We start from the raw sequence: 24823 nt of genomic DNA, 5'->3' as shown, positions 1-24823 counted from the left end.
AAACTAAGTCATTCAATTCCTTTTGCTCGATTAAGTGCAGTATGTTATAATTTTCTTATGTAGTCCAAATCTGTTGAAGCAGATGGTCCAGCAAAGTCTCCAACACAAGAATCTTTGTTATATTCATCATTGCTTCCTTTATCCCACGATTTTGGCAGATCTGTTATGTGCAATAAGCCTTATTGGGCTTATTATGCTAGGATATTTGATGCTATACTTGCTTTTTCTGGCCATCTGTGATATTTCTGTCATGCAGAAATAGCAATGGTCAATGGGGCTGTGCAGTTCTTGCCACAGCACAGGGGCAGCAAAAGGCTTATTGTAATTTCCTGTTAGCCATATCCATCCTCAGATTTGTGGTGCAGATAATACAGCATGTATGCAGAGCCAAAGTTTTGTCCTAATCACCAGCAGTCTTGAAACCAAAGTACAAAGAATATGCCCATTTATTAATACTGTAGATTTTCTTCCTCTGAGTTTCTGTTGTAAACCTTTCACACATGTAGGAGAAATTGGAAGGGTGATTCAGATACTTCCTTAGCTTCTGCTTAAACATTTTAACAATACAATGCTAAGCAAAATAAGAAATAACAAACAATATGTACTAGATATGCAGATAATATCAATGGTTTATCTTACTGTTAGATTTATTATTATTGTTATCAGCTCTACTTATTGTTCTGCTCTCAGATACACTGTTAATGGTTACTTGTGTATCTTGTTATTAATAAAATAAACTATACACAACTCACACTACAAGGTCTTTCTGCTACTGAATGAATGAATGAATGAGAGAGAGAGAGATACAAAGCAGACAGACAACATTGACAATATTACTACCACTATAAGCACATATAGACATTATTATTTGAGCATAATACAATAGATCAGTATTATATTTAATTCCCTAAATTGAAGTAAGATGTATGTATTATGAGTAAACAGAAAATTCTGTACATGTAGAAGTTGACATGATGTGAAACTTTTTAAGAATTATTTTTGAAATCTGCACATAAAAATTGACTGCAAATGGCTAATAGTGCAGGTAAATATCATGTTAGCCAGTGTTATTAATTAAGCAACATATATATATTTTTGAACACATTGCTTATGCATGTGAAAACATAAGCTAATGTTCACTTTAATGTTTGTGTATGGCCATGAAGTGTCAATGTGTTGTGTCATTAATTTCATGTATTTCACTATTCATTTATATGTTTTTCAATGAAAAACCTGAGCTACTTGGTAAAACACTTTGAAACCAATAGCCAAGGCTAACTAAATAATGGTTGAAAAAAAGACTACACACTTATTCCCTTCTCAAAAGGATTTGAACCAGTCTCTTCCAGAAAGCATGGAAAAACAGCACTCATAACCACTGTACTAGACACAAAGGCATTTACAAAATGCTACAACTGATAAGTAAAAACATGAATGGTAAAAAATATAAGCATGCTATATAAACAGATTAGACCAAAAGCTTGAGCGTTAAAAAAAAAAAATAATTAATTTGGTATGAAAACCTTGAATGGCAAAGTATTTGAATTAGTTGTAAAAGAAGTATTTTCTTCTATTTTTTATATTATATTAAAATATAATAGAAAACTGCTCATAATACTAAGATAGATACACAGAAACAGAATTAAGATTCTCTGTGGATACAGTAAGTAAAAATAATTTAATTATTCACTTTTCTACTAAAAAAATATGATAATACAAAGAGGAAGTCTTCAGCTGCATCTTATAGAAGAACTTAGTTCTCTAAAAAGTCAGTTTGGAGAACTGTACAATCTGTGTAGGAGTTCATACTAAAAAGGATCCTACTTGAGATATATGTCCTCAATATTTTTATAAAATAAAGATGAATAAAATATTATTTACAGGTTAAATACAAAATAATATACTTATTTTATATACATTAATAATATACATTAGGATGTCGTATTTTATAACTAGAAAACCTCAGCATATATCTAAAACAATGAGTTAACAATTGCAATACATGGGCTGTGTTAGGGTAGCTAAGAACAGAAACAGGTGCATGTATACTTGTGTGTACACCAATGCTAGGAGTTTGGTAAATAAATTTGATGAATTTGAGGTGTTGGTCAAAATTTCAAAGGCAGATATTGTTGGGATAACAGAGATGTGGTGTCACACAGATATAAGGATGCAGAACTGGAATTAGGGGAGTACAATGTGTACAGGAAGAATAGACAGGATAGGAAGGGAGGAGGGGTTTTCCTATTGGTTAAGAAACACAAAATCCAAGGAAGTACAGCCAGTCGACATGCCTGGACAGTGCAGTGTTGAGTCAGTTTGGTGGGACATAAGCACTGGGAAGGCAAAATTAAGAGAAGTGTGTTATAGGCCTAATGACTCTGATGAGTATAATAAACAACTGTACAGAGAAATAGAGTGGACCAGTAAATCAGAGTATATTATAATGGGGGGGAAATTTCGCAGATATTGACAGGAATTTGTGGGTTGGTCACTCACATCACACACTAGCCAGGCTTTTGTGGATTTATTGGAAGATTGTTTTTCTACAGCAGCATGTTCTGGAGGCAACTAGAGAGAGTAATACTCTTGATCTGATTATCAGTAGTGATTCTTCATACATTAAGAATCTGCAGATAAAGGAACCACTAGGTGGCAGTGATCACAGTGTGCTGAAGTGGGATTTACTCAAAGAGGCAACTATTATCAGAGGTAGAGGGAAGGGTTTTTGTTTTTGTAAAGGTGACTACGGTGGTCTGAGACAGTATTTAAATTTTATACAGTGGGACCAACAGCAGATTCAAAATGGGAAGCATTCAAAGAATTAATCTTGGAAACTACTAGACTTTTCATACCAACTAAGAAATATTGATCAAGATCTAAGCCTAAATGGATGTCAGATGAACTAATCAGACATGTGGCAGAGAAGAAAATGCATGGGATACATATAAATTTACAGGTGACACAGAAGCCTATGATAGATATAAGCTGGTCTGTAACCAAGTCAAAAAGGAGGTTAGGCAGGCAAAGGCAGATTACGAGAAATCTTTGGCAAAGGATGCAAAGAAAAACAGCACAGAGTTCTTGTGCTTAAACTCTGTGCTTAAACTCTATAAGGAAAGGGAAGAATCAGATAGGTCCACTGGATATCGATGGTTCAACTGTTGATGATCCTGCTCAGGTAGCTAACAAACTAAATGAATATTTTGCATCTACATTCACACGGGAGGAGTTATTCAGGGAGGGAAATGCCATAGGTGTATTAAACTCTGGCAGTAAGCTAGATAATCTTGTAATAACTGTAATCACTTGTAATCATATAGGTCCACTGGATATCGATGGTTCAACTGTTCATGATCCTGCTCAGGTAGCTAACAAACTAAATGAATATTTTGCATCCACATTCACATGGGAGGAATTATTCAGGGAGGGAAATGCCAGAGGTGTATTAAACTCTGGCAGTAAGCTAGATAATCTTGTAATAACTGAGAATAAAGTGGAGGAGAAATTGTTGAAGGCATCTGGGGTGGATGGAATCTACCCAGTTATATTAAAGGAGGCAGCAAAGGAAGTAAGCAAACCGTTAGCCATAATTATGAGAGCTTCCTTGGACTCAGGGGAGGTACCCATGGTACGATTGTAGAATAGATGTGTGAAAGTTTGCCTTTAACCAGCAGGTGGTTGATTGCTGGAACAAACTTCTATCTGTTGTTGTAGAAGTTGATAGCTTAAATAGATTCAAGCACTAGACAAACATTTGGAGTGAAAGAATGGGTGAAATAAGAAGGGTGTGTGTGTGTTTTTTTTTTGGTGATTTTATATAAACTTGCTTTCTTGCATCACATGCCTTTGCTAATGCTAATGCTAAATAACCAAGGTTTTTTTTTTTTTGAGTATCCAATATGAGCTTATATTACGTTCTATTCTAATATAAATTCCCAGGCAATACAAATACCAAAAACTAGTTTGCAATAAGTCACTAATGGGCAGTTAAACAAGCTAAGGTAGCTTAGCTTGTTTAAGAAATGTTTGGCTAAAAATTGAAAGTAGTAAACAATGCTTTGCGTATGTTAATATACTGTAATGAAAGAGATGAACCACACTTGCCCACTAGTTATGAATGACATTACTATTAATGATCCTGTTCAGATTACAGATAAAAATTGAATAAATATTTTGCATCTATGTTAATGAGTGAAGTTTTTAGGGAACTGCTGTGGCAGACAAAAACTGCATCACCTTAAAAAAAAAGTAACATTTGTAGTGAAACGTATAAGATAATGTTTGATTACAGTCATTTTTTTTGTCACAAAGCAAAGGCATTGTATCAGATAACGCTTCTATTGCATCTGATAGTAATTGCAAGGTGCTGCATCGGCCTTTTCTATAAATACGGCATTGGAAGGATGTACACGCTCATTAGTACCCTGTTTTGAAGAGGGGTAAATATTGCTCCATATGTTCAGTTGACATCAAGAAAAAAAGTGTATCTGTTGCTCTGTCCCAGGAAGGGCTTTCTATGCGTGCTATTGCTGATAAAAATAGGCTAGTATCCCAGGTGCTGAAATTAAAGCATGAAACTGGTGATGTGAAGAGAAGACCTGAATCAGGCCGTAAGAGAGTGATTACAGCTTCCCAAGACTGATATTTGAAACGGCTATGCCTTCATAATCACCATGTTAGTGTCCTGATCTAAAACTGAACTTTGAGATGGCCTCTGGTGTTGAAAAAAGTGCACAAACTATCCAAAGATGGCTCAAGAAGAAGCCTTTGATGACCCAACAAACAAGGAAGAAGTGACTTGCTTTGGCTAAAACTCATGTTTCAGGGACAAAAGAGCAATAGGACACTGTCATCTTTTCTGACAAATTGAAATTCAACCTGAAAGGCTCGGATGGGTAGCGATAGGTCAGAAGACGAAAATCGGAGGCATACTATCCTCACTGCATAACACAGACTGTAAAGTTCCCTGCCGGTCAGATGGTCTGTTGTTGTTTGTGTGTTATTTGGTTTTTAGGAGCATTAGCAACTAAGGCCATATTGTTCCGGGATATGCGGTGGTCATTCCCTGACCTTTCCGCATCCTCCGTATTTGGTGGTGATGGGCTCGAACCCCGGTCTAATCAAGAAATGTGTGCTACGCACTGCTGCTCCTTCCCACCTGGCTACGGAGGCGACTCAGATGGTCTGGAGATGCCTAACAAGCAAAGGGATGGGGCAAATTAAGTTTATCAACAGAACGGTGAATGCAGAAACCTGCACTGCTATCTTGGAGGAGTGCCTGAAACCCGTTATTAGGGATCACCACACAGATGTCCAAAACTGCATTTTCAGCAGGACTCAGCACTTTGCCACAAAATTGGTTAGTTTTATGCTATTTTGATTTAATGATGAGTTTGCCTTCTGGTCTCACAAGGCTTAAAACAGACTTATACCAATGTTTTCCCTTGTTTTTCTCCTTAAGGTGCAGTCATACCTCAGAAATGATGCTGGCATTACAGTGTTGGACTGGCCCAGCAACAGTCCACATTTGAATCATCATTCTACTCTTCTGTTTGGCACGGGTTGAGGGTGCCTCCGTAGCCAGGTGGGCAGGAGCAGCAGTGCGTAGCACACGCTGCTTGATTAGACCAGGGTTCGAGCCTGTGACCACCAAATACTGAGGATGCGGAAAGGTCAGGGAATGACCACCACATATCCCCGGAGCAATATGGCCTTAGTTGCTAATGCTCCTAAAAACCAAATAACAAACAAACAAACAACAGCATGGGTTGAATCCCTATTTAGATATCGTCCTCCATTGTTGTTGATCTCTTGAATCTTGCATCATTTGTTGATACACGCTTATGAGACCACCAGGTCTTCCTGGTGGTCTCTTATCTCCAATACTTTCTGTCAATACTCCATTAGGCAGCCTGTGTTGTTTCATCCAGTTCACATGTCCAAACCACTGAAGTTGTTTTTTGTAGATCTGCTCTATTATTCTGCATTCAAAATTTAGATCTATCCTTACTTGTTCATTAATTTTATGTTCTCTCCAATTTGTTTTATTGATTTTCCTTAGACATCTCATTTCAGATGACATTATTTTTTGCCTTTCTTTCTTATTTATTCTCCAATTCTCTGATCCATAAGTTGCTGTGGGTATGATGACAGTTTTATATAGTTTAATTTTTGGACTATTTGAAATTTTATTGCTCTTCCATATGTTTTTGAGTTTGTTCATGTTTGTCCATCTGATGTTCAGTCTGTGATTAATTTGGTCAATATTACTTAGGTTTCTGGTTATTAGAGAGACCAGGTATACAAATTTTTGTACTTGTTCTATTTGTTGATTTGGATATTTATGTTTATGTCTTCTATGTTTTTTCCAATTTGCATTACTTTGGTTTTATTTATATTAATTCCATAATTGTTGCTTCCTTTATCGATGTTTGTTAATATTTCTTTTAGTTGTTCTTTGGTTTCTGTTAAAATCACAATATCATCTGCATATTTTATGTCGTTTATATTGTGCCTCTTTTTTCTTCAATTAATTTCATTAGTTCTTCTAGGTAGATATTAAATAGGTATGGAGATAAAGGGCATTCCTGCCTGACTCCTTTCTCTATTTTAAAGTTGTTGAATTTTACTATTGCTCTTGTATTTTGTAGAAATTGTTTACAAACATGATTATTTCATGATCAAGTGGGATTTTTTGTAGTTGCCATATTTGAATACTATTGAAAATTGCTGGTACATAATGTTGACTAAAATTGCTCAGAAGTAAGATCGACAAGATCATTGTACCACAAAATTGGGCAACCGTATATCCAGAAGTTAATTAACTCCATGCCAGATCGTTGCAAGGCTGTAATTGCAGCTCGAGGAGGAACAACAAAATATTGAGGACTTGTTTTACTGATTTACAGTACACAATAATATTATGTTAACTTGTCATTTCAGTTTGTACACATAAATGCAATAAAATGTATGTTTGGTTGTCATGATTGCAATTTACATGATTTCTCATATTTCCATTAACTACATATTTTACCCTTTGGGAAAATATTTATGGCAGTTAGGTATATCAGGTTGAGTCTTTTTATTGGATTTCATACACAGAGATATATAACCCATCTAACAAATGCATTTCGAACGTTTCCGCAACCCATTATTTGCAAAATTCACAAGTGATGCAGTTTTTTTGTACACCACTGTAGAAGTGCACTAAGTCCCCTCAATGCTGATGGGATTCTTCCTCTTGCTCAGAATAATCACCTGAGAGGGCATAAATTCAAATTGAGGAAAGACAGATGTAGGATAGATGTGCGGAAGTTTGCCTTTAGCCAGCGGGTAGTTGGTTGATGGAACAGACTTCCATCCTTTGTTGTGGAAGCTGATAGCCTAAATAAATTTAAGGCTGAGCTGGACAGGTATTTGGAACAAACGGAGAGGTGAAATGGGAGCGGGTTTTTTTTTTTTTTGGCTGATGCTGCATAAGCTTGCTTTCTTGCATCATATGCCTCTACTAATGCTAATGCTAAGCTATAACTTGAATGTAAATGACTTTGAGTAAACTGAAGAAAATGGAAGGAAATTGTTGAAGTTAAAAGTAATGAGGAAGGTCAAGGAATCAATCCACTCCAATTACATTACAAGAAGCAGAATAATGGGAAAGCAACCTTTTATCTTAATCACAAGAGCAACTTTGGATAGAGGATATATCTCTACAGATTAAGAATATACAAATGTCTTTCTTATTCACAGGGAGGAGGGATCAGAGGGCATAGTAATTACAGACCTGTAAGCACAATATCTATTCCAATACAAACTATTTCAGGATAACTAAGAATAAGAACAGGTGCATGTATACATAAATGAACCCTAATGGTAGGAGCATGATAAATAAATTTGATGAATTTAAATTGTTGGTCAAGTCATCAAATGCAAACATTGCAGGGATATCAGAGACTTTGTGTCACTCAGATATTGAATACCCTCAATAAATTCAAATTAAGCTGTGACACAAACACTAACAATCTTCCCATGGCCCTCTGGAAACACTGCTTTTGTTGTCCTGCAACAACAACTTCTACATCAGATAAATTCCATTTTCAAAAAGTGATCACTCCCTGCAAGATTAAAGGAAACCACCATTACCCCACTTTTTAAAAAGTGGTGCAAAAGACAGCCCTGCCTCCTTTCGACCCATACACAAAGCTAACCCCCTAAGCAAGGTCATTGAGAACATCTTATACTCTCAGCTCTGCTGCTTTATGAAAAGCAAATTCAGCCACATTCATCATGGCTTCCTTATGGGCAGGTCAACAGTGACCAACCTACTCTCCATACAACATGACATCAAAGATAGCCTTGATAATAACAATCAGATAGATATTTTATATCTGGACCTACAAAAAACCTTGCTGTGCCTCAAATTAAAGCACATAGGTATATCAAGTAATGCCTTATCACTTATGTTAAACTTTTTCTACAACAGGAAAAGCAGAGTTCTTTTTGAAGGAAGTTACTCCTCCACTTTTCCTATACAAAGAGGAGTCCCACAGGGTTCTCCTCTTGGACCACTATTTTTTGCAATATATATTAATGACATACAAGATTGTATGCAACAGGTAGACATCAAAGTGCTCGCATATGCAGATGACTTGAAAATATACAAAACCATCAAATCAACACAAGACTGCGAAATACTGGAAAATGGATTAGACACCATCACACGATGGATTACAAACAATGCCCTAGAACTAAACTTAGACAAATGCTGCACCATCTCTACTGCAGACTATCACAAAAAACACAAGATTAATTATCCCTATAAAATCAATAATCAAGAGATAATGAGAGTGCAAGAGGTTTCAGATTTGGGGGTATGGTTTTCTGCCAAGGGAAACTTCAACATACATGTAAATAAGACTACAGCAAAGGCCTCCAAATCCCTTGGACTGCTTAAAAGAATCTGCTTTGACTTTACCAAAATACAGCTCATAAAAACAGCTTGCATAATGATAGTTACCCCAATTCTAGAATATGCCTCACAGATCTGGAATCCTCACACAAAAATTCTTATAAAACAACTGGAACATATTCAGAAATCCATAGTCAGTTTCCTAGTGTACAAGTGGAGGTTTGAATTGAACACAAAATCTTATTATGAATGGTGCATTCACTTCGGATGGTACCACTCTCTCAAAGAAGGGCTGTGGCAGACTGCAAGTTCCTGATTCCTCTGGTGGCTGGAAAGCTGGATGCTCCCGAGCTGCTCTACCTCATCAATTTTAGCTGTCCTCCAAGAGCCTTGAGAAGACACAATCTGCTGGCATTAGAGCCATTCAGAACTGATCAACTTAAATTCCACTATTTCAATAGAACTGCAAAATTGCTAAACGAATCCAACATTGACATTCTCGCTGAAGACATCAATATCAAAAAAAGAGTTGCAACGGTTCTACAATCGAGGATTTAGAAAATGAGAATAAATGATTAATTTAATAATAATAGTAAAAATAAAACAAAAAATAGGTATATACTAACTATAAATATTTCAATAAACAAAGAAAATAATAAATATAATAATAAGAAATACAAAAAAAAATGGATAACTATAATAATAATAATAATACAATTCAATCAATAACTATTCATTGTGAGCAAACAAGAAAATATAATATCAAAGATGTTTAGAAATACAAAAATCTCTGTCACTCAGCTTTGCTTAAATGCAAATCGCCTGTAACATAAGATATTCCATAGTATATGCTGTATACAGGGTGTCTCAAAAATATTGGTACAAACGTTTTAGGGGAGGTATGTAACAGCTAAAGGAATATGAATCGCATAGGAACCCATAACCGGAAACATCACAGGAAAGTAGTAGCAGAAGCACAAGAAGCAGAAATGACACAAGACAGTAATTAGTGGCAAACATTTATTTGACATAATATTAACAATGGAGTACGAGATGAATGCATTTCATAATGTTACAACAGATGCCCAAAGGTTCCACCATGAGATGTGATGCATGCATGACACTGACACAGCATGGATTGGCAGACATGGTCGAACACACCTGGAGTTTCTTTGACAGTAGCAGCAGCGGCGCAGATGAGTCTCGCCACGAGATCCCTTTCTGTCTCCACAGGCGATTCATACACGATAGATTTGAGGGTCCCCCACAGAAAGAAATCAAAGCTCGATAAATCAGGTGAGTGTGGGGGCCAGGCAACGGGTCCACCACGGCCAATCCATTGACGCCCAAAACCTGTTCAAATGGTCACGAACACACCTTCCATAATGGACAGGTGCCCCGTCATGTTGAAACCAAATGTTGCATCTCACATTTGCTGGAACATCGTCAAGTAACTCTGGTAGAACTTGTTCAAGAAAGATCCGATATTTAGCGGAGTTCATGCGGGATGGTAACAGGTATGGGCCGACTAAGCAGTCACCGACCATACCTGCCCACACATTTATTGTGAAGCAATGTTGTGCTGCATGGGGGTGCACACCATGTGGGTTGTCGTGTGCCCACACATGAGCATTGCGCTGATTGAATAAGCCTTCCCGAGTGAAATAAGCCTCATCCGTGAACAAAACGGAAAATTCCAGTCTTGTTGAACACTTTCTTGGAGAAACCACTGTGCAAAAGCCACACGTGCAGGATGGTCTTGGGAGAGCAGTAACTGAACCTTTGGAGATGAAAGGGATGTAAGGAATCGTCGTGCCAGACACGCTGTATACTGCAACGAGACACTCCTAAGGCAGAGGCAACGGCATGTGTGCTGGTAGTAGGATTATTCTGGATGGCATTCAACACACTTTCTTGCATGGTGGGAGTTCGCGCCGAATGTGGTCTGCCCGCACTACTCCTGTTACCTCTAAATGACCCATAATTGCACAAATTTTGATGCACACATGCAAACAAACGGTGGTCCAGTACATGTCTGTCTGGGGCACGTTCTCCATAAATTCGTTGAGCAACTCGTCCATACACTAGGTGCATGTCTGCCAGCTCACAGTTCATATATTGATGCATGCTCTTCGTGCGGCTACTACTGCTTGAATGAGTAAACCAGAAATTTTACCTCTCGCAAACAACACCGTATACCAACTTACGGTGACATTTCCGGTTATGGGTTCCTATGCGATTCATATTCCGTTAGATGTTACCTACTTCCCCTAAACATTTGTACCAATATTTTTGAAACACCCTGTATTGACCTTGTATATTGAGATTTGACATTGCATACTGACTGGTAAATAGAATTATTACTGTATTGCTACTGTTATATTCCTCCTCTGTAAGGCTTCGGCTGTTCAGGAGTAAAAAAAAAAAAGACATAAGACATGCAGAATTTGAATATGGGGTGTACAATGTAAACAGAAAGGACAAGAGAGGGGGAAGGGTTATGCTCGTAAGAAGCAAAAAATCTAAGGCAGTACATCCAATAGAGTGGCCAGTGCAATGTTGAGTCAGTTTGGTGTGACATAAGCACTGGGAAAACAAAAAAATGAGAGAAGGGGTGCGTGATAAGCCTAACGACCATCATGACTATAATGAACAACTGTTACACAGACAGAGTAGTCCAGAAAATCAGAATGTCTTATAATGGGGATTTTAGCTTTCCAGATATTGAAACTTGTAGGCTGGATACTCACCTACCAATAAGATTGATTTATGTGGATTTATTAGTTGACTTTTTTTTACCGCAACATGTTAGAGAAGCAACAAGTTGTTTTTGTTATTTGGTTTTTAGGAGCATTAGCAACTAAGGCCATATTCCTCCGGGAATATGCGGTGGTCATTCCCTGACCTTTCCGTATCCTCCATATTTGGTGGTGGTGATGGGCTCGAACCCCGGTCTAATCAAGAAGCGTGTGCTACGCACTGCTGCTCCTTCCCACCTGGCTACGGAGGGGCCAGAAGAAGAAGCAACAAGAGTAAGCAATATTATTGATCTGATTATTGGCAGTGATTCTTCATACATTAAGAACCTGCAAATAAAAGAACCATTAGGTGGCAGTCATCGCAGTGTATTGATGTGGGATTTACTTAAAAGATGTAACTACCATCAAGAGTAAAGGGAAGGGATTTCTTTTGTAAAGGTGACTACAGTGGCCTAAGACAGTTATTAAAATCTTTACAGTGGGACCAACTGATGATATTAACAATGGCAACTTTTCTAAGCACGACATTCAGAGAAGTAATTGCAAAAAGCTACTAGGCTTTTCATACAGACTAGTAAATACTGTTCAAGGTTCAGACCTAAATGGATATCAGATATAGTAATAAGTCTCAAGGACAGAGAGGAAAAATTCATGGGATGCACAAATTATCAGGTGATACGGAAGCCATCCTTGTTAATTCGTCAAAAAAGGAGGTTAGGCAGCTAAAGCACATTAGCATTAGTTGAGGCATAGGATGCAAGAAAGCAAGCTTAGACAGCATCAGCCAAAAAAAAAAAAAAAACCTTCCCATTTCACCCATCTGGTCACTCCAAATGTTTGACTACTTCAGCCTTGAATTTATTTAAGCTATCAACTTCCACAACAGATGGAAGTCTGTTCCAGTAATCAACTATCCACTGGCTAAAGGCAAACTTCCGCACATCTTTTCTACAACTGTCTTTCCTCCGTTTGAATCTATGCTCCCTCAGGTTCTTAACCTAAGCAAATGGAAGTATCTCGTCAGCACTGAACCTGCTCAAACAGTTGAAGGCCTCTTACACCTCAATCAGATGACATCACAGGTGCCTAGTCTCCAGATGCAGCAACTTGCAGAACTTAAGCCTTTCTTCGTAAGAACACCCCTTTGTTCCTCTCACCAGTCTTGTTGCCTTACTCTGTACTTGTTCTAGCAACTCTACATCCTTCCTAAAATTAGGCCACCAGACCTGTATGCAGTATCCAAGGTATGGCCTGACCACTGCCTTATACAAAGGGATAATCACCACCTTGTCTCTGCTAGCAAAATTCCTATATATAATTAACAAAACTCCATGACCTGCTCTGGCAGCCCGCCTGCACTGTTCAAAGAACTTCATATCTGAATGCACAATTACCCCCCAGATCTTTTTCATTCACCACCTTCCCGAGTGTAGTACCACACAGTTGGTATGTTTCTCTTGGGTTACTGATACACATATCTAGTACTTTGCATTTGTCAATGTTAAGTTGCCACTTCTCAGCCATCTGCCTAACTTTTCTAGATCCTGTTGCAGTAGCATACTATCTTTATTGCCATAAACAACCCTGCCAACCTTTGTATCATCTGCAAACTTGGACATTAAGCCTGGTATAACTTCATCAATATCATTTATAAATACACAAAACAACAATGAGTGAACCCAGGCGGACACTACTAATAACAATATTCCATTAAGAGCAGAGTCCATTGATTATCACTCTCTGTCTTTTCCCACTTAACCATACTTTTATCTATAGCAGCAACCTGCCCTTAATGCCATACTGCTCCAATTTGTACAGCAGTCTTCCATGTGCAATAGTATCAAAAGCTTTCTGGAAATCCAAGAATATGATATCAAATTATTTTTTGCACCCAGCTCCTTTGTGACCATTTCATTGGATCCAATCAAATTAGTCAGGCAAGATTTCTCCTTAACAAACCCATGCCCCATCTGAACTATAACTGCAGTCTTGTCTAGGTGATTCTGCAATGTTTCTTTAACAAGCGACTCCTTTATTTTCATCAGAACAGAAGTTAAACTAACAGATCTGTAATTACTTATGTCACCCTTTGATCCTCCTTTGTGAATTGATAATACGTTTGCACATCTCCAGTCTGTGGGAACCTCCCCTGAATCCAGGGATGTTCTCTTAATTATGGCTAAGGGTTTGTTTACTTCCTTTGCCACCTCCTTTAATATAACTGGATAGATTCTATTCACCCTAGGTGCTTTCCTTATGTTTAACTTCAACAATTTCACCTCCACTTTGCTCTGAGTTATTACAAAATCATTTAGCTCCCTGTTAGAGGTTGATAATCTGCTGGCCTCCACTTCCCTAAGAATTGTTCATGTATGAATGTAGATGCAAAATACGCATTCAGTTTTTCAGCAACCTGAGCAGGATCATCACTATATCAAGTAGACCAATCTGATTCATCCCTTTCTTCTAGAGTTGACATAAGTAACAAAGTTTTTGCTGTTTTTCTTTGCATCCTTTGCCAAAGATTTCTCACAATCTGCCTTCTCTTGCCCAATCTCCTTTGTGACTTGATTACAGACTAGCTTAAATATACAATAGGCTTCTGTGTCACCTGATAGTTTATATGCATTCCATGAATTTTTCTTCTCTGCCACCAGTCTCATTAGTTCATCTGACATCCATTTAGGACTAAACTATGAACAGTATCTCTAAGTTGGTATGAAAAGCCTAGTAGCTTTCAACATTATTTCCTTGAATGCTTCCCATTTACATCATCAGTTGGTCCCAAAAGATTTCTCGTAATCGCCTGCCTAACCTCCATTGTGACTTGATTACAGACTAGCTTATATCTGCTGTAGGCTTGTGTCGCTTGATAACTTATATGCATCCAAGGTTAAGTATGAAAAGCTACTAGGCTTTTCATACTTAAGTTTAAGGTTAAGTTCTTGAAGGCTTCCAATTCAGAATTCACCGCTGGTAACATCATCAGTTGATCCCATTGTACAGAATTTAAAAACTGTCTGAGACCACTGTAGTCACCTTTATTAAAGCAAAAACCATTCCCTTTACATATGATGGTAGTTACATCTTTAAGTAAATCCCACAATGGTATACTGTGATCACTGCCAACAAGTGGTCTCTTTATCTGCTAATTCTTAATGCATGGATAATCACTGCTGATAATCAGATCAAGAATATTAGTCCCTCTGTTTTCCTCTCAAACATGCTGCTGTTGTAGAAAATAATCATCCAATAAATCTGCAAAAAGTCTTGTAAGTGTGCAAGTGACCAACCCATAAGTTCCAGTCAATATCTGGGAAGTTAAAATTCCTCATTATAAGACAATCTGATTTACTTGCCCACTCTATTTCTCTGTACAGTTGTTCAATATACTCATCAGAGTCATTATGCCTATAGTGCACACTCCTACTCTCGTTGTTGCTTTTCCAGTGGTTATGTCATACCAAACTGACTCAACATTGCACTGTCTAACCATGTCAACCTGATGCATTAGATGCAAATGTCTTAGATTTTATGTTTCTTAACTAAGAGCATACCCCTCCACTCTTCCTATCCTGTCCTGTCTATCCTCTTTGAACACATTGTACTCCCCAAATTTTATGCCTTTTATTTGTGTGACAGGTCTATGATATATGACAACGTTATCCACCTTTAATGTCTTGACCAGCCCCTCAAATTCAACAAATTTATTTACTATACTCCTAGAATTGGTGTACATACAAGTATACATGCACCTGTTCTTACTCAAATTATTGAAGCTAAATATAAACAAGATAGTTAATATATGTAGTGCATTATATTTCAGATACAGATTTTTTTTCTTAAATTAAATAATTTTTTAATTTTCAGTGATTAATAGAAATGAAAAGTAAATACGTTCTGTCCTTATCAATTAATTACTAAGATTATAACTTTATAGAACAGTTAATAAACTCTACACGTTTATGTTCAGTCTGTATTTATGTATCTTTTCAAAATCGATATCATGTTCACGAGTGTTGCAAAACAATACACATGAAGCATGCACAGACTGTCTAAAACTAACAATACCGCATAAAACCCACATTTAATCAATGAATATCTTATTTCCACACAAACTGTAATGGAAAAAAGAAATAATAATGGCTAGATTTCAATTTGCCATATTTTAATGATATTATTAGCCATATGGTGCAAGGAAGCCTGAGGCTTATGATGCACCAGTCAAAAAAATTTCAGAGTTACCCTGAGAGAGAGAGAGAGAGAAAGAGTCAGAAGTAGAAAGGAATCACCAAGAAAAAGAATGATGATATCCTGCTCAGAACCCTAGGTGTGCCAAGCCCATACTCACCAGATGTGAGCCCCTGGGGTTAAATATGTGGTTCGGTTCAAAAAATATTTTTTAACAAGCTCGAATACAAAATTTCATGAAAATCTGTTGACCGTGTATCTCCTTGGGTTGTGAACAGACGAATGAATGTATTGAAGACAATACGTGCTTATTACATATATATGCAAATGTGCCTAAAAAGGCAGCTGCGATTATGGAGCAATCCAATTATGTTAAGGAAGACAGCAAAGGAGAAAACCAAACCCTTAGCTATAATTATGAGAGTATCATTTGATTCAAAGGAGGTTCCCTATGGACTGATTCAATAATTGGAAATCATCTCTGACTAATTTGATTGGATACTGTGATGCATTAACAAAATGGATGCAAAAAATAATTTTGATATCATATATTGGACTTGAGGGAAAGCATTTAGTCCTGTTGCACATAAAAGACTGCTATATAAATTAGAGCATTGTGGAATTAAGGAATGATTGAGTAAGAGAAGGCAGAGAATGTTATTAAAGGAGATTACTCTTCATGGACTAATGTTATTAGTGGATTCCCCTTTGGTTCAGTGCTGGCACCCCTGTTGTTTTCAATATTTATTAATGATATTGATGAAGATATATCAGGCTTAATGTCTAAGTTTGGATACGGAGGTGGACAAGTAGTAGTAGTAGTGGCATGTGATGCAAGAAAGCAAATGTATGAGCTTATGCAGCATCAGCCAAAAAAAAAAAAAAAAAAATCACACCATTCCCTCCAAATGCCTGTCCAGTTCCTCCTTAAATTTATTCAACCTATCAACTTCCACAACGACAGATGGAAGTTTGTTCCAGCAATTAACTACCCGCTGGCTAAAGGAAAATTTCCGCACATCTATTCTACATCTGTCCTTTCTTAATCTGAATTTATGCCCCCTTAGGTTTGTAATCTGAACAAGTGGAAGGATCCCATCAGAATTCAGCTTGCTGAACCCATTAAGGCCTTATACACCTCAATCAGATCACCGCGCAGGTGCCTAGTCTCCAGCCACTGCAATTTGCAGAACTTAAGCCTCTCTTGATGAGAGGATCCCTTCATTCTCCTCACCAATCTTGTTGCCCTTCTCTGTACACGCTCAAGTAAATCTACATCCTTTCTAAAATGAGGCCTCCAGACCTGTACGCAGTACTCAAGGCGTGGCCTGAGCATTGCCTTATACAGAGGGATAATCACCTCCTTTTCCCTGCTAGCAAAATTCCTATATATCATTGACAAAACCCCATGACCTGCCCTGGCAGCCTGTCTGCATTGCTCAGAAAACTTCATATCTGACTGCACAATTACTCCCAGGTCTTTTTCATTTTCTACCACCTTAAGTGTAGTACCACACAGTTGGCACGTTTCTCTGGGGTTACTTCTACCCATATGCAGTACTTTGCATTTGTCAAGGTTAAACTTCAGTTGCCACTTCTTAGTCCATCTGCCCAAATTATCTAGATCCTGTTGCAGTAGCACACTGCCATTACTGTCATTAACAACCCTGCCAACCTTTGTATCATCTGCAAACTTCGACACTAAGCCTGATATACCTTCATCAATATCATTGATAAATATACAAAACAACAGTGGACCCAACACCGAACCCTGTGGGACTCCACTAATAACATTAGTCCACGAAGAGCAGCACCCATTGATTACCACCCTCTGTCTTCTCCCACTTAACCATCCTTTTATCCATTGTAGCAACTTACCCTTAATACCATTCTGCTCCAATTTGTACAATAGTCTTCCATGCGCAACAGTGTCAAAAGCTTTCCTGAAATCAAAATATATGATATCAAAATTATTTTTTGCATCCAGTTCCTTTGTAACCACATCATAATATCCTATCAAATTTGTCAGACAAGACTTTCCCTTAACAAACCCATGCTGTGTCTGAATTATTGCTGCAGTCTTGTTTAGATGATCCTGCAATGCATCTTTAACCAGCGACTCCATTATTTTGCCCGGAACAGAAGTTAAACTAACTGGTCTGTAATTACTCGTGTCACCCTTCGCTCCCCCTTTGTGAAGTTAATGACAGTAATCAAAAAAAAGCTACTGCAACATTGTAGAAAAATTAGACATATGGACTCAGAAATGGCAGTTGAAATTTAACATTTAAAAATGCAAGGAATGGGTAGCAGGCAGTAACCTCGGAATAATGTATCACATTTGTGGTATGTTAGTCTGAGATTTGTATTTCATTTTCTACTACACACACGCAGTAGTGGAAAATGAAAAGGATCTGCAGATAATTGTGCAGACAGGCTGTCAGGGCAGCTCATGGGGTTTTGCCAATGATATACAGGAATTTTGATAGCAAGGATAAGGTGATTATCCCATTGTACAAGGAAATGGTTAGGCTGCATTCTGAGTACTGTATACAGGCCTGAAGGCCTCATTTGAGGTGGAATGTGAATCTGTTGGGATGGTGCAGAGAACAGTGAAAGGAAGAAAGGGTGGTCTCACCAAGAAAGGCAGAGGCTTCAGTTCTGAATTTGAAGCATCTGGAGACTAGGCACCTGCAAGCTGATCTTATTAGGGTGTTTAAGGGTTCAAATAGATTGAGCAAGCTCAGTGCTGAGGGCATCATTCCTCTTGCTACACATGAGGGGGCATAAATTTAAACTGGGGGAGGATGGTTGCAGGATAGATGTGCGAAAATTTGCCTTCAGCCAGCAGTTGGGTGACTGTTGGAACAAACTTCTGTTGTTATGGAAGTTGATATTTATTGGAGTGGATGGACAGATGACATGGCAAGTTTTTTCTTTTTTTTGATGCTTTATAAACTTGCTGTCTTCCAACATTTATTATTAGTCATATAGTGCAAGGAAGCCTGAAGCTTATGTTGCACCAATCAAAAAAAATTTCTTAGGTGCCCTAAGAGAGAGAGAGGAGAGAGCAAGAGACAGAAGTAGAAGGGAATCACCAAGATAAGAATGATGATATCCAGCTCAGGACCCTTGGCACATATAGTGCAGTAGAGTAGTTCATGGTGTATTGTCAATGATTTACAGGAATTTTTCTAGCAGATTATCCCCTTCTATAAGGCAATGGTGAGGACACACACATTGAGTACTGTATACAGGTCTGGAGGCCTCATTTTAAGAAGGATGAGGAGTTGTTGGAGAGAGAGAGTACAGAGAAGGACAACAAGATTAGTGAATGGAATAAAGGGGGTGCTCTTACGAAGAAAGGCCTAAGTTTTGCAAATTACAGTGTCTCGAGACTAGGCACCTGCAATGCATTTTTAAGATCATAAATTTTAAAAATGCATTTCTTTTTTATACTAAATTACATTTTGTGCAAGATTAAATCATGATTTTGCTAACTTTTTATGTATGTACAACTATGAATTGTTTCTTCTCATTAAGCGTTTTGGAAGTGGTTAATGAAATAAAGTTTTTATCATAATTAATGCTATCGAATTTAAACGTAGCTTAGTATTTCACCAAAAGAAAAGAAAATTAAGAAAAAAAAAACATATTGCCACAAACGTGTACTTACTTCGTGAGGTAAATGTCTTACAATGATTTTGTAATGTCTCACTTTGGTGATAACCCAAAGAAATTTAAACGCCACATGTCGTAATTTATCTGGTGTACTAACATCTCTGGCAATTGAGAGAAGACTTTCCAAAAGAATGATTAAATGAGAATCAAGCAGATGAGGCTGCTCTTGATACTGGGAAAGAATATAAATGAATCGCTCGTAGCTATCTTCTGCCACTGTTTGATTATCGTATACTTCTTTTAAACGATTAATAATATTTAAAACTTCCTCATGCTCTCGAAACAAATCAAGAGCACAGCCTAAACCTATATTTTCATTGTCATCACAAATATCTTCCTCCATATCCATTGCTGTTTGCTTCCTAAATATCGTTAATTTTAATTTTACTGCAGACTAGTTTACGCAGAAAAGGACTATACCACAGATCCTACCTATAAACTACCCATGATCACAGCAATACGTTTTAAAGTAGTGCCATCTAGCGATAGAGTCTTACAATATGGTTGAATCTGTAAGAGAAGTGTTGGTGTGTTATGACTTTGAATTACAGAAAGCATTAAGGTGAAAAAAAAATAATAAGATACACAGCAGGTATTCAGAGATTCGCCTAACTTACGAACAAAACAGATGTTAATTCAATAAGACACTTACTATCAAAACTTTATATCACAGTCACTTTTTTTTTATTATTTATGTCATTTTTGATAATTGCGTCTGCTTCAAGATGGCGTCTTCAGGTAAGGTGGGATGTCAGGTTCCTTCTTATAAAACTAATTTAGGTTTATATATCGCTTTCATTATAACTACGTTTAACATATACATATGCCTAAATCAGTCCTTGATATTTTAAAATAGAAAAAATCCATTTAATGACGAAACATACCATTTTACATTAAGAAGAGTGCGAAGAATTTAGAGGGCCTTAAAGGTTTATAAGAATATATTTATCCAGTGGTAAATTTATTAACACATATTTTAAATAATTAGCCCAGCTGATAATAAATAAAGTTTTTAGGTAATATTTAAAGGAGACTATTTTCTTGTATAAGAGTTGGGAATAAACATCTAGCATGTTTGGCAAAGTTGTCATACCTTTTTAAAAGGTATCAGAGATATAATTTGCTTGTTATTGTTGATCAAAATAATGTTTTTGAAAAAGTAAATAAATAAATAAGATAAACCAGCATAAATGATGCATGGCTTAGTTGGTGCCCACTTAGTTTGAAGTTGACACCTTTTCCTGATGAGCAGATATAACTAAATAAAAAGAACAAAAAATAGTGGTTTAGTTGAAGACGGCATCCACTCCCAAAAAAGGGCCCCGGTTAGACAAATGGAAATATGGTTAACAGAGATACAGCATTAAACTATTCCTCTAAACTATTTTCACATTAAGGAATTGATTCGTTTGCCCAGAAAATTAGTTCATTATATGAACTCTATAGTTATCAAATTGGAGAGTTTAAAACAGCTTATATAGTTTTGTGTAATATATAGCCATAAACTATATACAGTCGTATGAGTTTTGATCTATACAGTCGTATGAGTTTTGATCATTTCCACAGAATTGAACAGAACTAGCCATATATAATTCAGGATCTAGAGATGTAGACAGCACATTAAATAAATAAATAAATTTCTTGCAATTGCTATGGCATATTATCCTGTCATTCAGTTGCATTGCACTAGGACCCTATACTTTAGGGAGGTTGGGGGGGGGGATTAGAAAAGAAAAAAAAATGAGAAAAGTATATAAAATAAGTATATTACATTTCACAGGGCTCATGATGGTATGCCACTAGGGAAATAGAATATCTTTCACTTCAGATAAAGCAAATAAAAACATAAAAAGTAGAAAATACATATCAGAATAAATACAAATAAAGTATGGTTACAAAGATAGAATATAGAATCATGTGATAACAATAATGCAAATATCACGTCTAGCATATTCATTCAAAATAAGATATGAACAAGAAAGAAGGAAAAAGTAACGGAATATAAGATAGTAATAGTACTTAAGGAAAGCAAAATGTGCCAATTTTAATAGAATGACATTCATATCAGCTAAGACCAGGCCTTTTTACTAGTGTCAGTATTAAATTTTACTTGTTGACATTTGGATAGAATCACTGAGAGCCAGAGAAAAATTTTGATATATGTTAATAAAATAATATAGAAGTGACAGCCCATTACAAATCGTTTATTTTTCTAAACTGTGATTACATCTCTATATCATAGAGTTTCAGCTATAGTGATAACACAAAAAAAAAAAGTAAAATATTGGTAGATCTCATGACTTAGTGTTTGATACAATGAACTTAATTATATTAGGATATATGAATATATCATAATTACAATATACAAATTATATTCAGAAGCAGACTGTTAGATAAGAAGAGAAACACGTGAATAAGCAGCAAACACAAATAAAGGACATTCTTATCAAGACTAAAGAACTGAAATGGACTTGGGCAGGACACAGCTTGAAGACATTAAAACAGATGGACTAAGAAAATAACAGAATGGTACCCAAGAAGAGCTAGAAAAAAACCTGGAAGACAACAACGGAGATGGACAGATGAAATTCAAGAGTGTGGGTAGTAAATGGATGGCCATTGCACAAAACAGAAGGAACTGGAAAGTTGCTGGAGAGACCTTCATCCTCCAGTGGATTGAAAATGGCTGATGCTGATAAACATTTCAGATTGCATTGTTCAATGCATTCAGAATTTGTAAATTGGCTCCATGACTTGTTTTATATCCTGTTATTATTTAAATTGAGTCTTTAGTATTAGTAGTGGCAAATGATGCAAAAAAAACAAGCTTATAAAGCATCTTTCAAAAAAAAAAAAATTCCCACATCACCTGTCCATCCCCTCCGATAATTTGTGTAGTTCATTGAATTTATTCAAACTACCTACTTCCACAACAACAGATGGAAGTTTGTTACAACAATCAACCACCTGCTAGCTGAAGGCAAATGTCTGACATCTACCCCACAACCATCCTTCCTCAACTTGAATTTATGCTGCCTCACTTGTGTAGTCTGAGCAAGAGGAAGAATGCCATCAGCATTGAGCTTGCTCAATCTATTAGAAGCCTTAAACACCTCAGTCAGATCACCTCACAAGTGTCTAGTGTCCGAATACTGTAGTTTTCAGAACGGAAGCCTTTCTTGGTAAGACCACAATTTTGTTCCCTTCACCAATCTTCTTGTCCTTCTCTACACCCATTCCAGCAGATCTATATCCTTCCTAAAATGAGACCTTTAGACCTGTGTGTGCAATACTCAAGATGCAGCCTAACCATTGCCTTATACAATGAGATATTCATCTCCTTATTCCCTGCTGGAAAAATTCCTGTATATTATTGACAAAACCCAGTGAGCACCCTGTGTGTGCATTGCTCAGAGAACTTCACACATATCTGACTGTGCAATTATCTGCAGGTCTTTTTCACCAGTTTCTTTTCCACTTTCTCTTTAGTTAACCAAAATCATTTAGATCCCTATTAGCATTAGCATTAGTAGAGGCATTTGATGCAAGAAAGCAAGCTTATGCAGCATCAGCCAAAAAAAAAAAAAAAACCCACTTCCACTTCACCCCTCTGTTCGTTCAAAATACCTGTCCAGCTGAGCCTTAAACTTATTTAGGCTATCAACCTCCACCACAAGGGATGGAAGTCTGTTCCACCAACCAACCACCCGCTGGCTAAAGGCAAATTTCCGCACGTCTATCCTACATCTGTCTTTCCTCAATTTGAATTTATGCCCTCTCAGGTGATTTTTCTGAGCTAGAGGAAGAATCCCATCAGCATTGAGCATGCTTAAACCATTCAAGGCTTTATACACCTCTATCAGATCACCTTGCTGGTGCCTAGTCTCCAGACACTGTAATTTGCAAAACTTAAGCCTTTCTTCGTAAGAGCACCCCTTTGTTCCATTCACTAATCTTGTTGCCCTTCTCTGTACTCGTTCCAGCAGCTCTACATCCTTCTTGAAATGAGGTCTCCAGACCTGTATACAGTACTCTAGGTGTGGCCTGACCATCGCCTTATACAATGGAATAATCACCTCCTTATCCCTGCTGGAAAAATTCCTGTATATCATTGACAATACTCCATGAGCTACTCTTGCAGTCCGTCTGCACTGCTCAGAGAACTTCATATCTGCCTGCACAACCACCCCCAAGTCCCTTTCATTCTCTACCACTGTCAGTGTAGTACCACAGAGTTGATACGTTGCGTTGGGGTTGCTGTTTCCCATGTGTAGTACTTTACATTTATCAATGTTAAACTTCATTTGCCACCTCTCAGCCCATCTGCTCAACCTTTCCAGATCCTGTTGCAGCAGCATAGTGTCAGTAGTGTCCTTGACAACCCTGCCAACCTTTGTATCGTCTGCAAACTTGGACATTAAGCCCGATATACCATCATCAATATCATTTATAAATACAGAAAACAATAATGGACCCAACACTGAACCCTGAGGGACTCCACTAATAACATCAGTCCACGATAAGCAGTGTCCATTGATTACCACTCTCTGTCTTCTCCCCCTCAACCACCCCTTTATCCATAGCAGCAATTTGCCTCCAATGTCACACTGCTCCAATTTGTGTAGCAGTCTTCCATGTGCAACAGTATCAAAAGCCTTTCTAAGATCCAAGTATATAATATCAAAGTTATTCCCTGCATCCAGTTCTTTTGTGACTGCATCATAGTATCCAGTCAAGTTGGTCAGGCAAGACTTCCCCTTAACAAAACCATGCTGTGTCTGAGCTATAACTGAAGTCTTGTCTAAATGATCCTGCAGTGCTTCTTTAACCAGTGCCTCCATTAATTTTCCTGGAACAGAAGTTAAGCTCACAGGTCTATAATTACTTGTGTCAGTCTTTGATCCTCCTTTGTGAATTGGGGTCACATTTGCACAATTCTAGTCTATGGGTACCTCCCCTGAGTCCAAGGAAGCTCTCATAATTATGGCTAAGGGTTTGCTTACTTCCTTTGCTGCCTCCTTTAATATAACTGGATAGATCCCATCTACCCCGGGTGCCTTTCTTTTGTTTATCTTCAACAGTTTCTCCTCCACTTTACTCCCAGTTATTTCAAGATTCTGTAGCTTACTGCTAGAGTTGAATACACCTCTGGCATTCCCCTCGCTGAATAACTCCTCATGTGTGAATGTCGATGCAAAATATTCATTTAGTTTGTTAGCTACCTGAGCAGGATCATCAACAGTTGACCCATCAATATCAAGTGGACCAATCTGATTCATCCCCT

At 37.4% G+C, this 24823-nt stretch overlaps 2 protein-coding genes across 4 annotated transcripts in view; one reads left to right on the top strand and one right to left on the bottom strand.

The window, feature by feature from the left end:
- Positions 1–19920, bottom strand: part of Tbcd (tubulin folding cofactor D) — a 256208-nt gene extending 236288 nt beyond the window's left edge. The window contains exon 1 of the mRNA XM_090389645.1: positions 19535–19920. Coding sequence (XP_090245771.1) covers positions 19535–19888 — 354 coding nt within the window. The 5' untranslated portion in view covers positions 19889–19920. The remainder of the gene's footprint in view (positions 1–19534) is intronic.
- Positions 19921–20217: 297 nt separating this feature from the next.
- Positions 20218–24823, top strand: part of LOC150089761 (eukaryotic translation initiation factor 4B-like) — a 310970-nt gene continuing 306364 nt past the window's right edge. For all 3 annotated transcript variants that reach the window (XM_090368790.1, XM_090368789.1, XM_090368788.1), the window contains exon 1: positions 20218–20277. In XM_090368790.1, coding sequence (XP_090224916.1) covers positions 20265–20277 — 13 coding nt within the window. In that variant the 5' untranslated portion in view covers positions 20218–20264. The remainder of the gene's footprint in view (positions 20278–24823) is intronic.

Source organism: Mastigoproctus giganteus, chromosome 2, assembly GCF_048544385.1.
Source record: "Mastigoproctus giganteus isolate SK-2022 chromosome 2, ASM4854438v1, whole genome shotgun sequence".
Classification (NCBI taxonomy): Eukaryota; Metazoa; Arthropoda; class Arachnida; order Uropygi; family Thelyphonidae; genus Mastigoproctus; species Mastigoproctus giganteus.
Note: the sequence above shows the minus strand (reverse complement) of the source record. Positions and strands in the feature narration are given on the sequence as shown.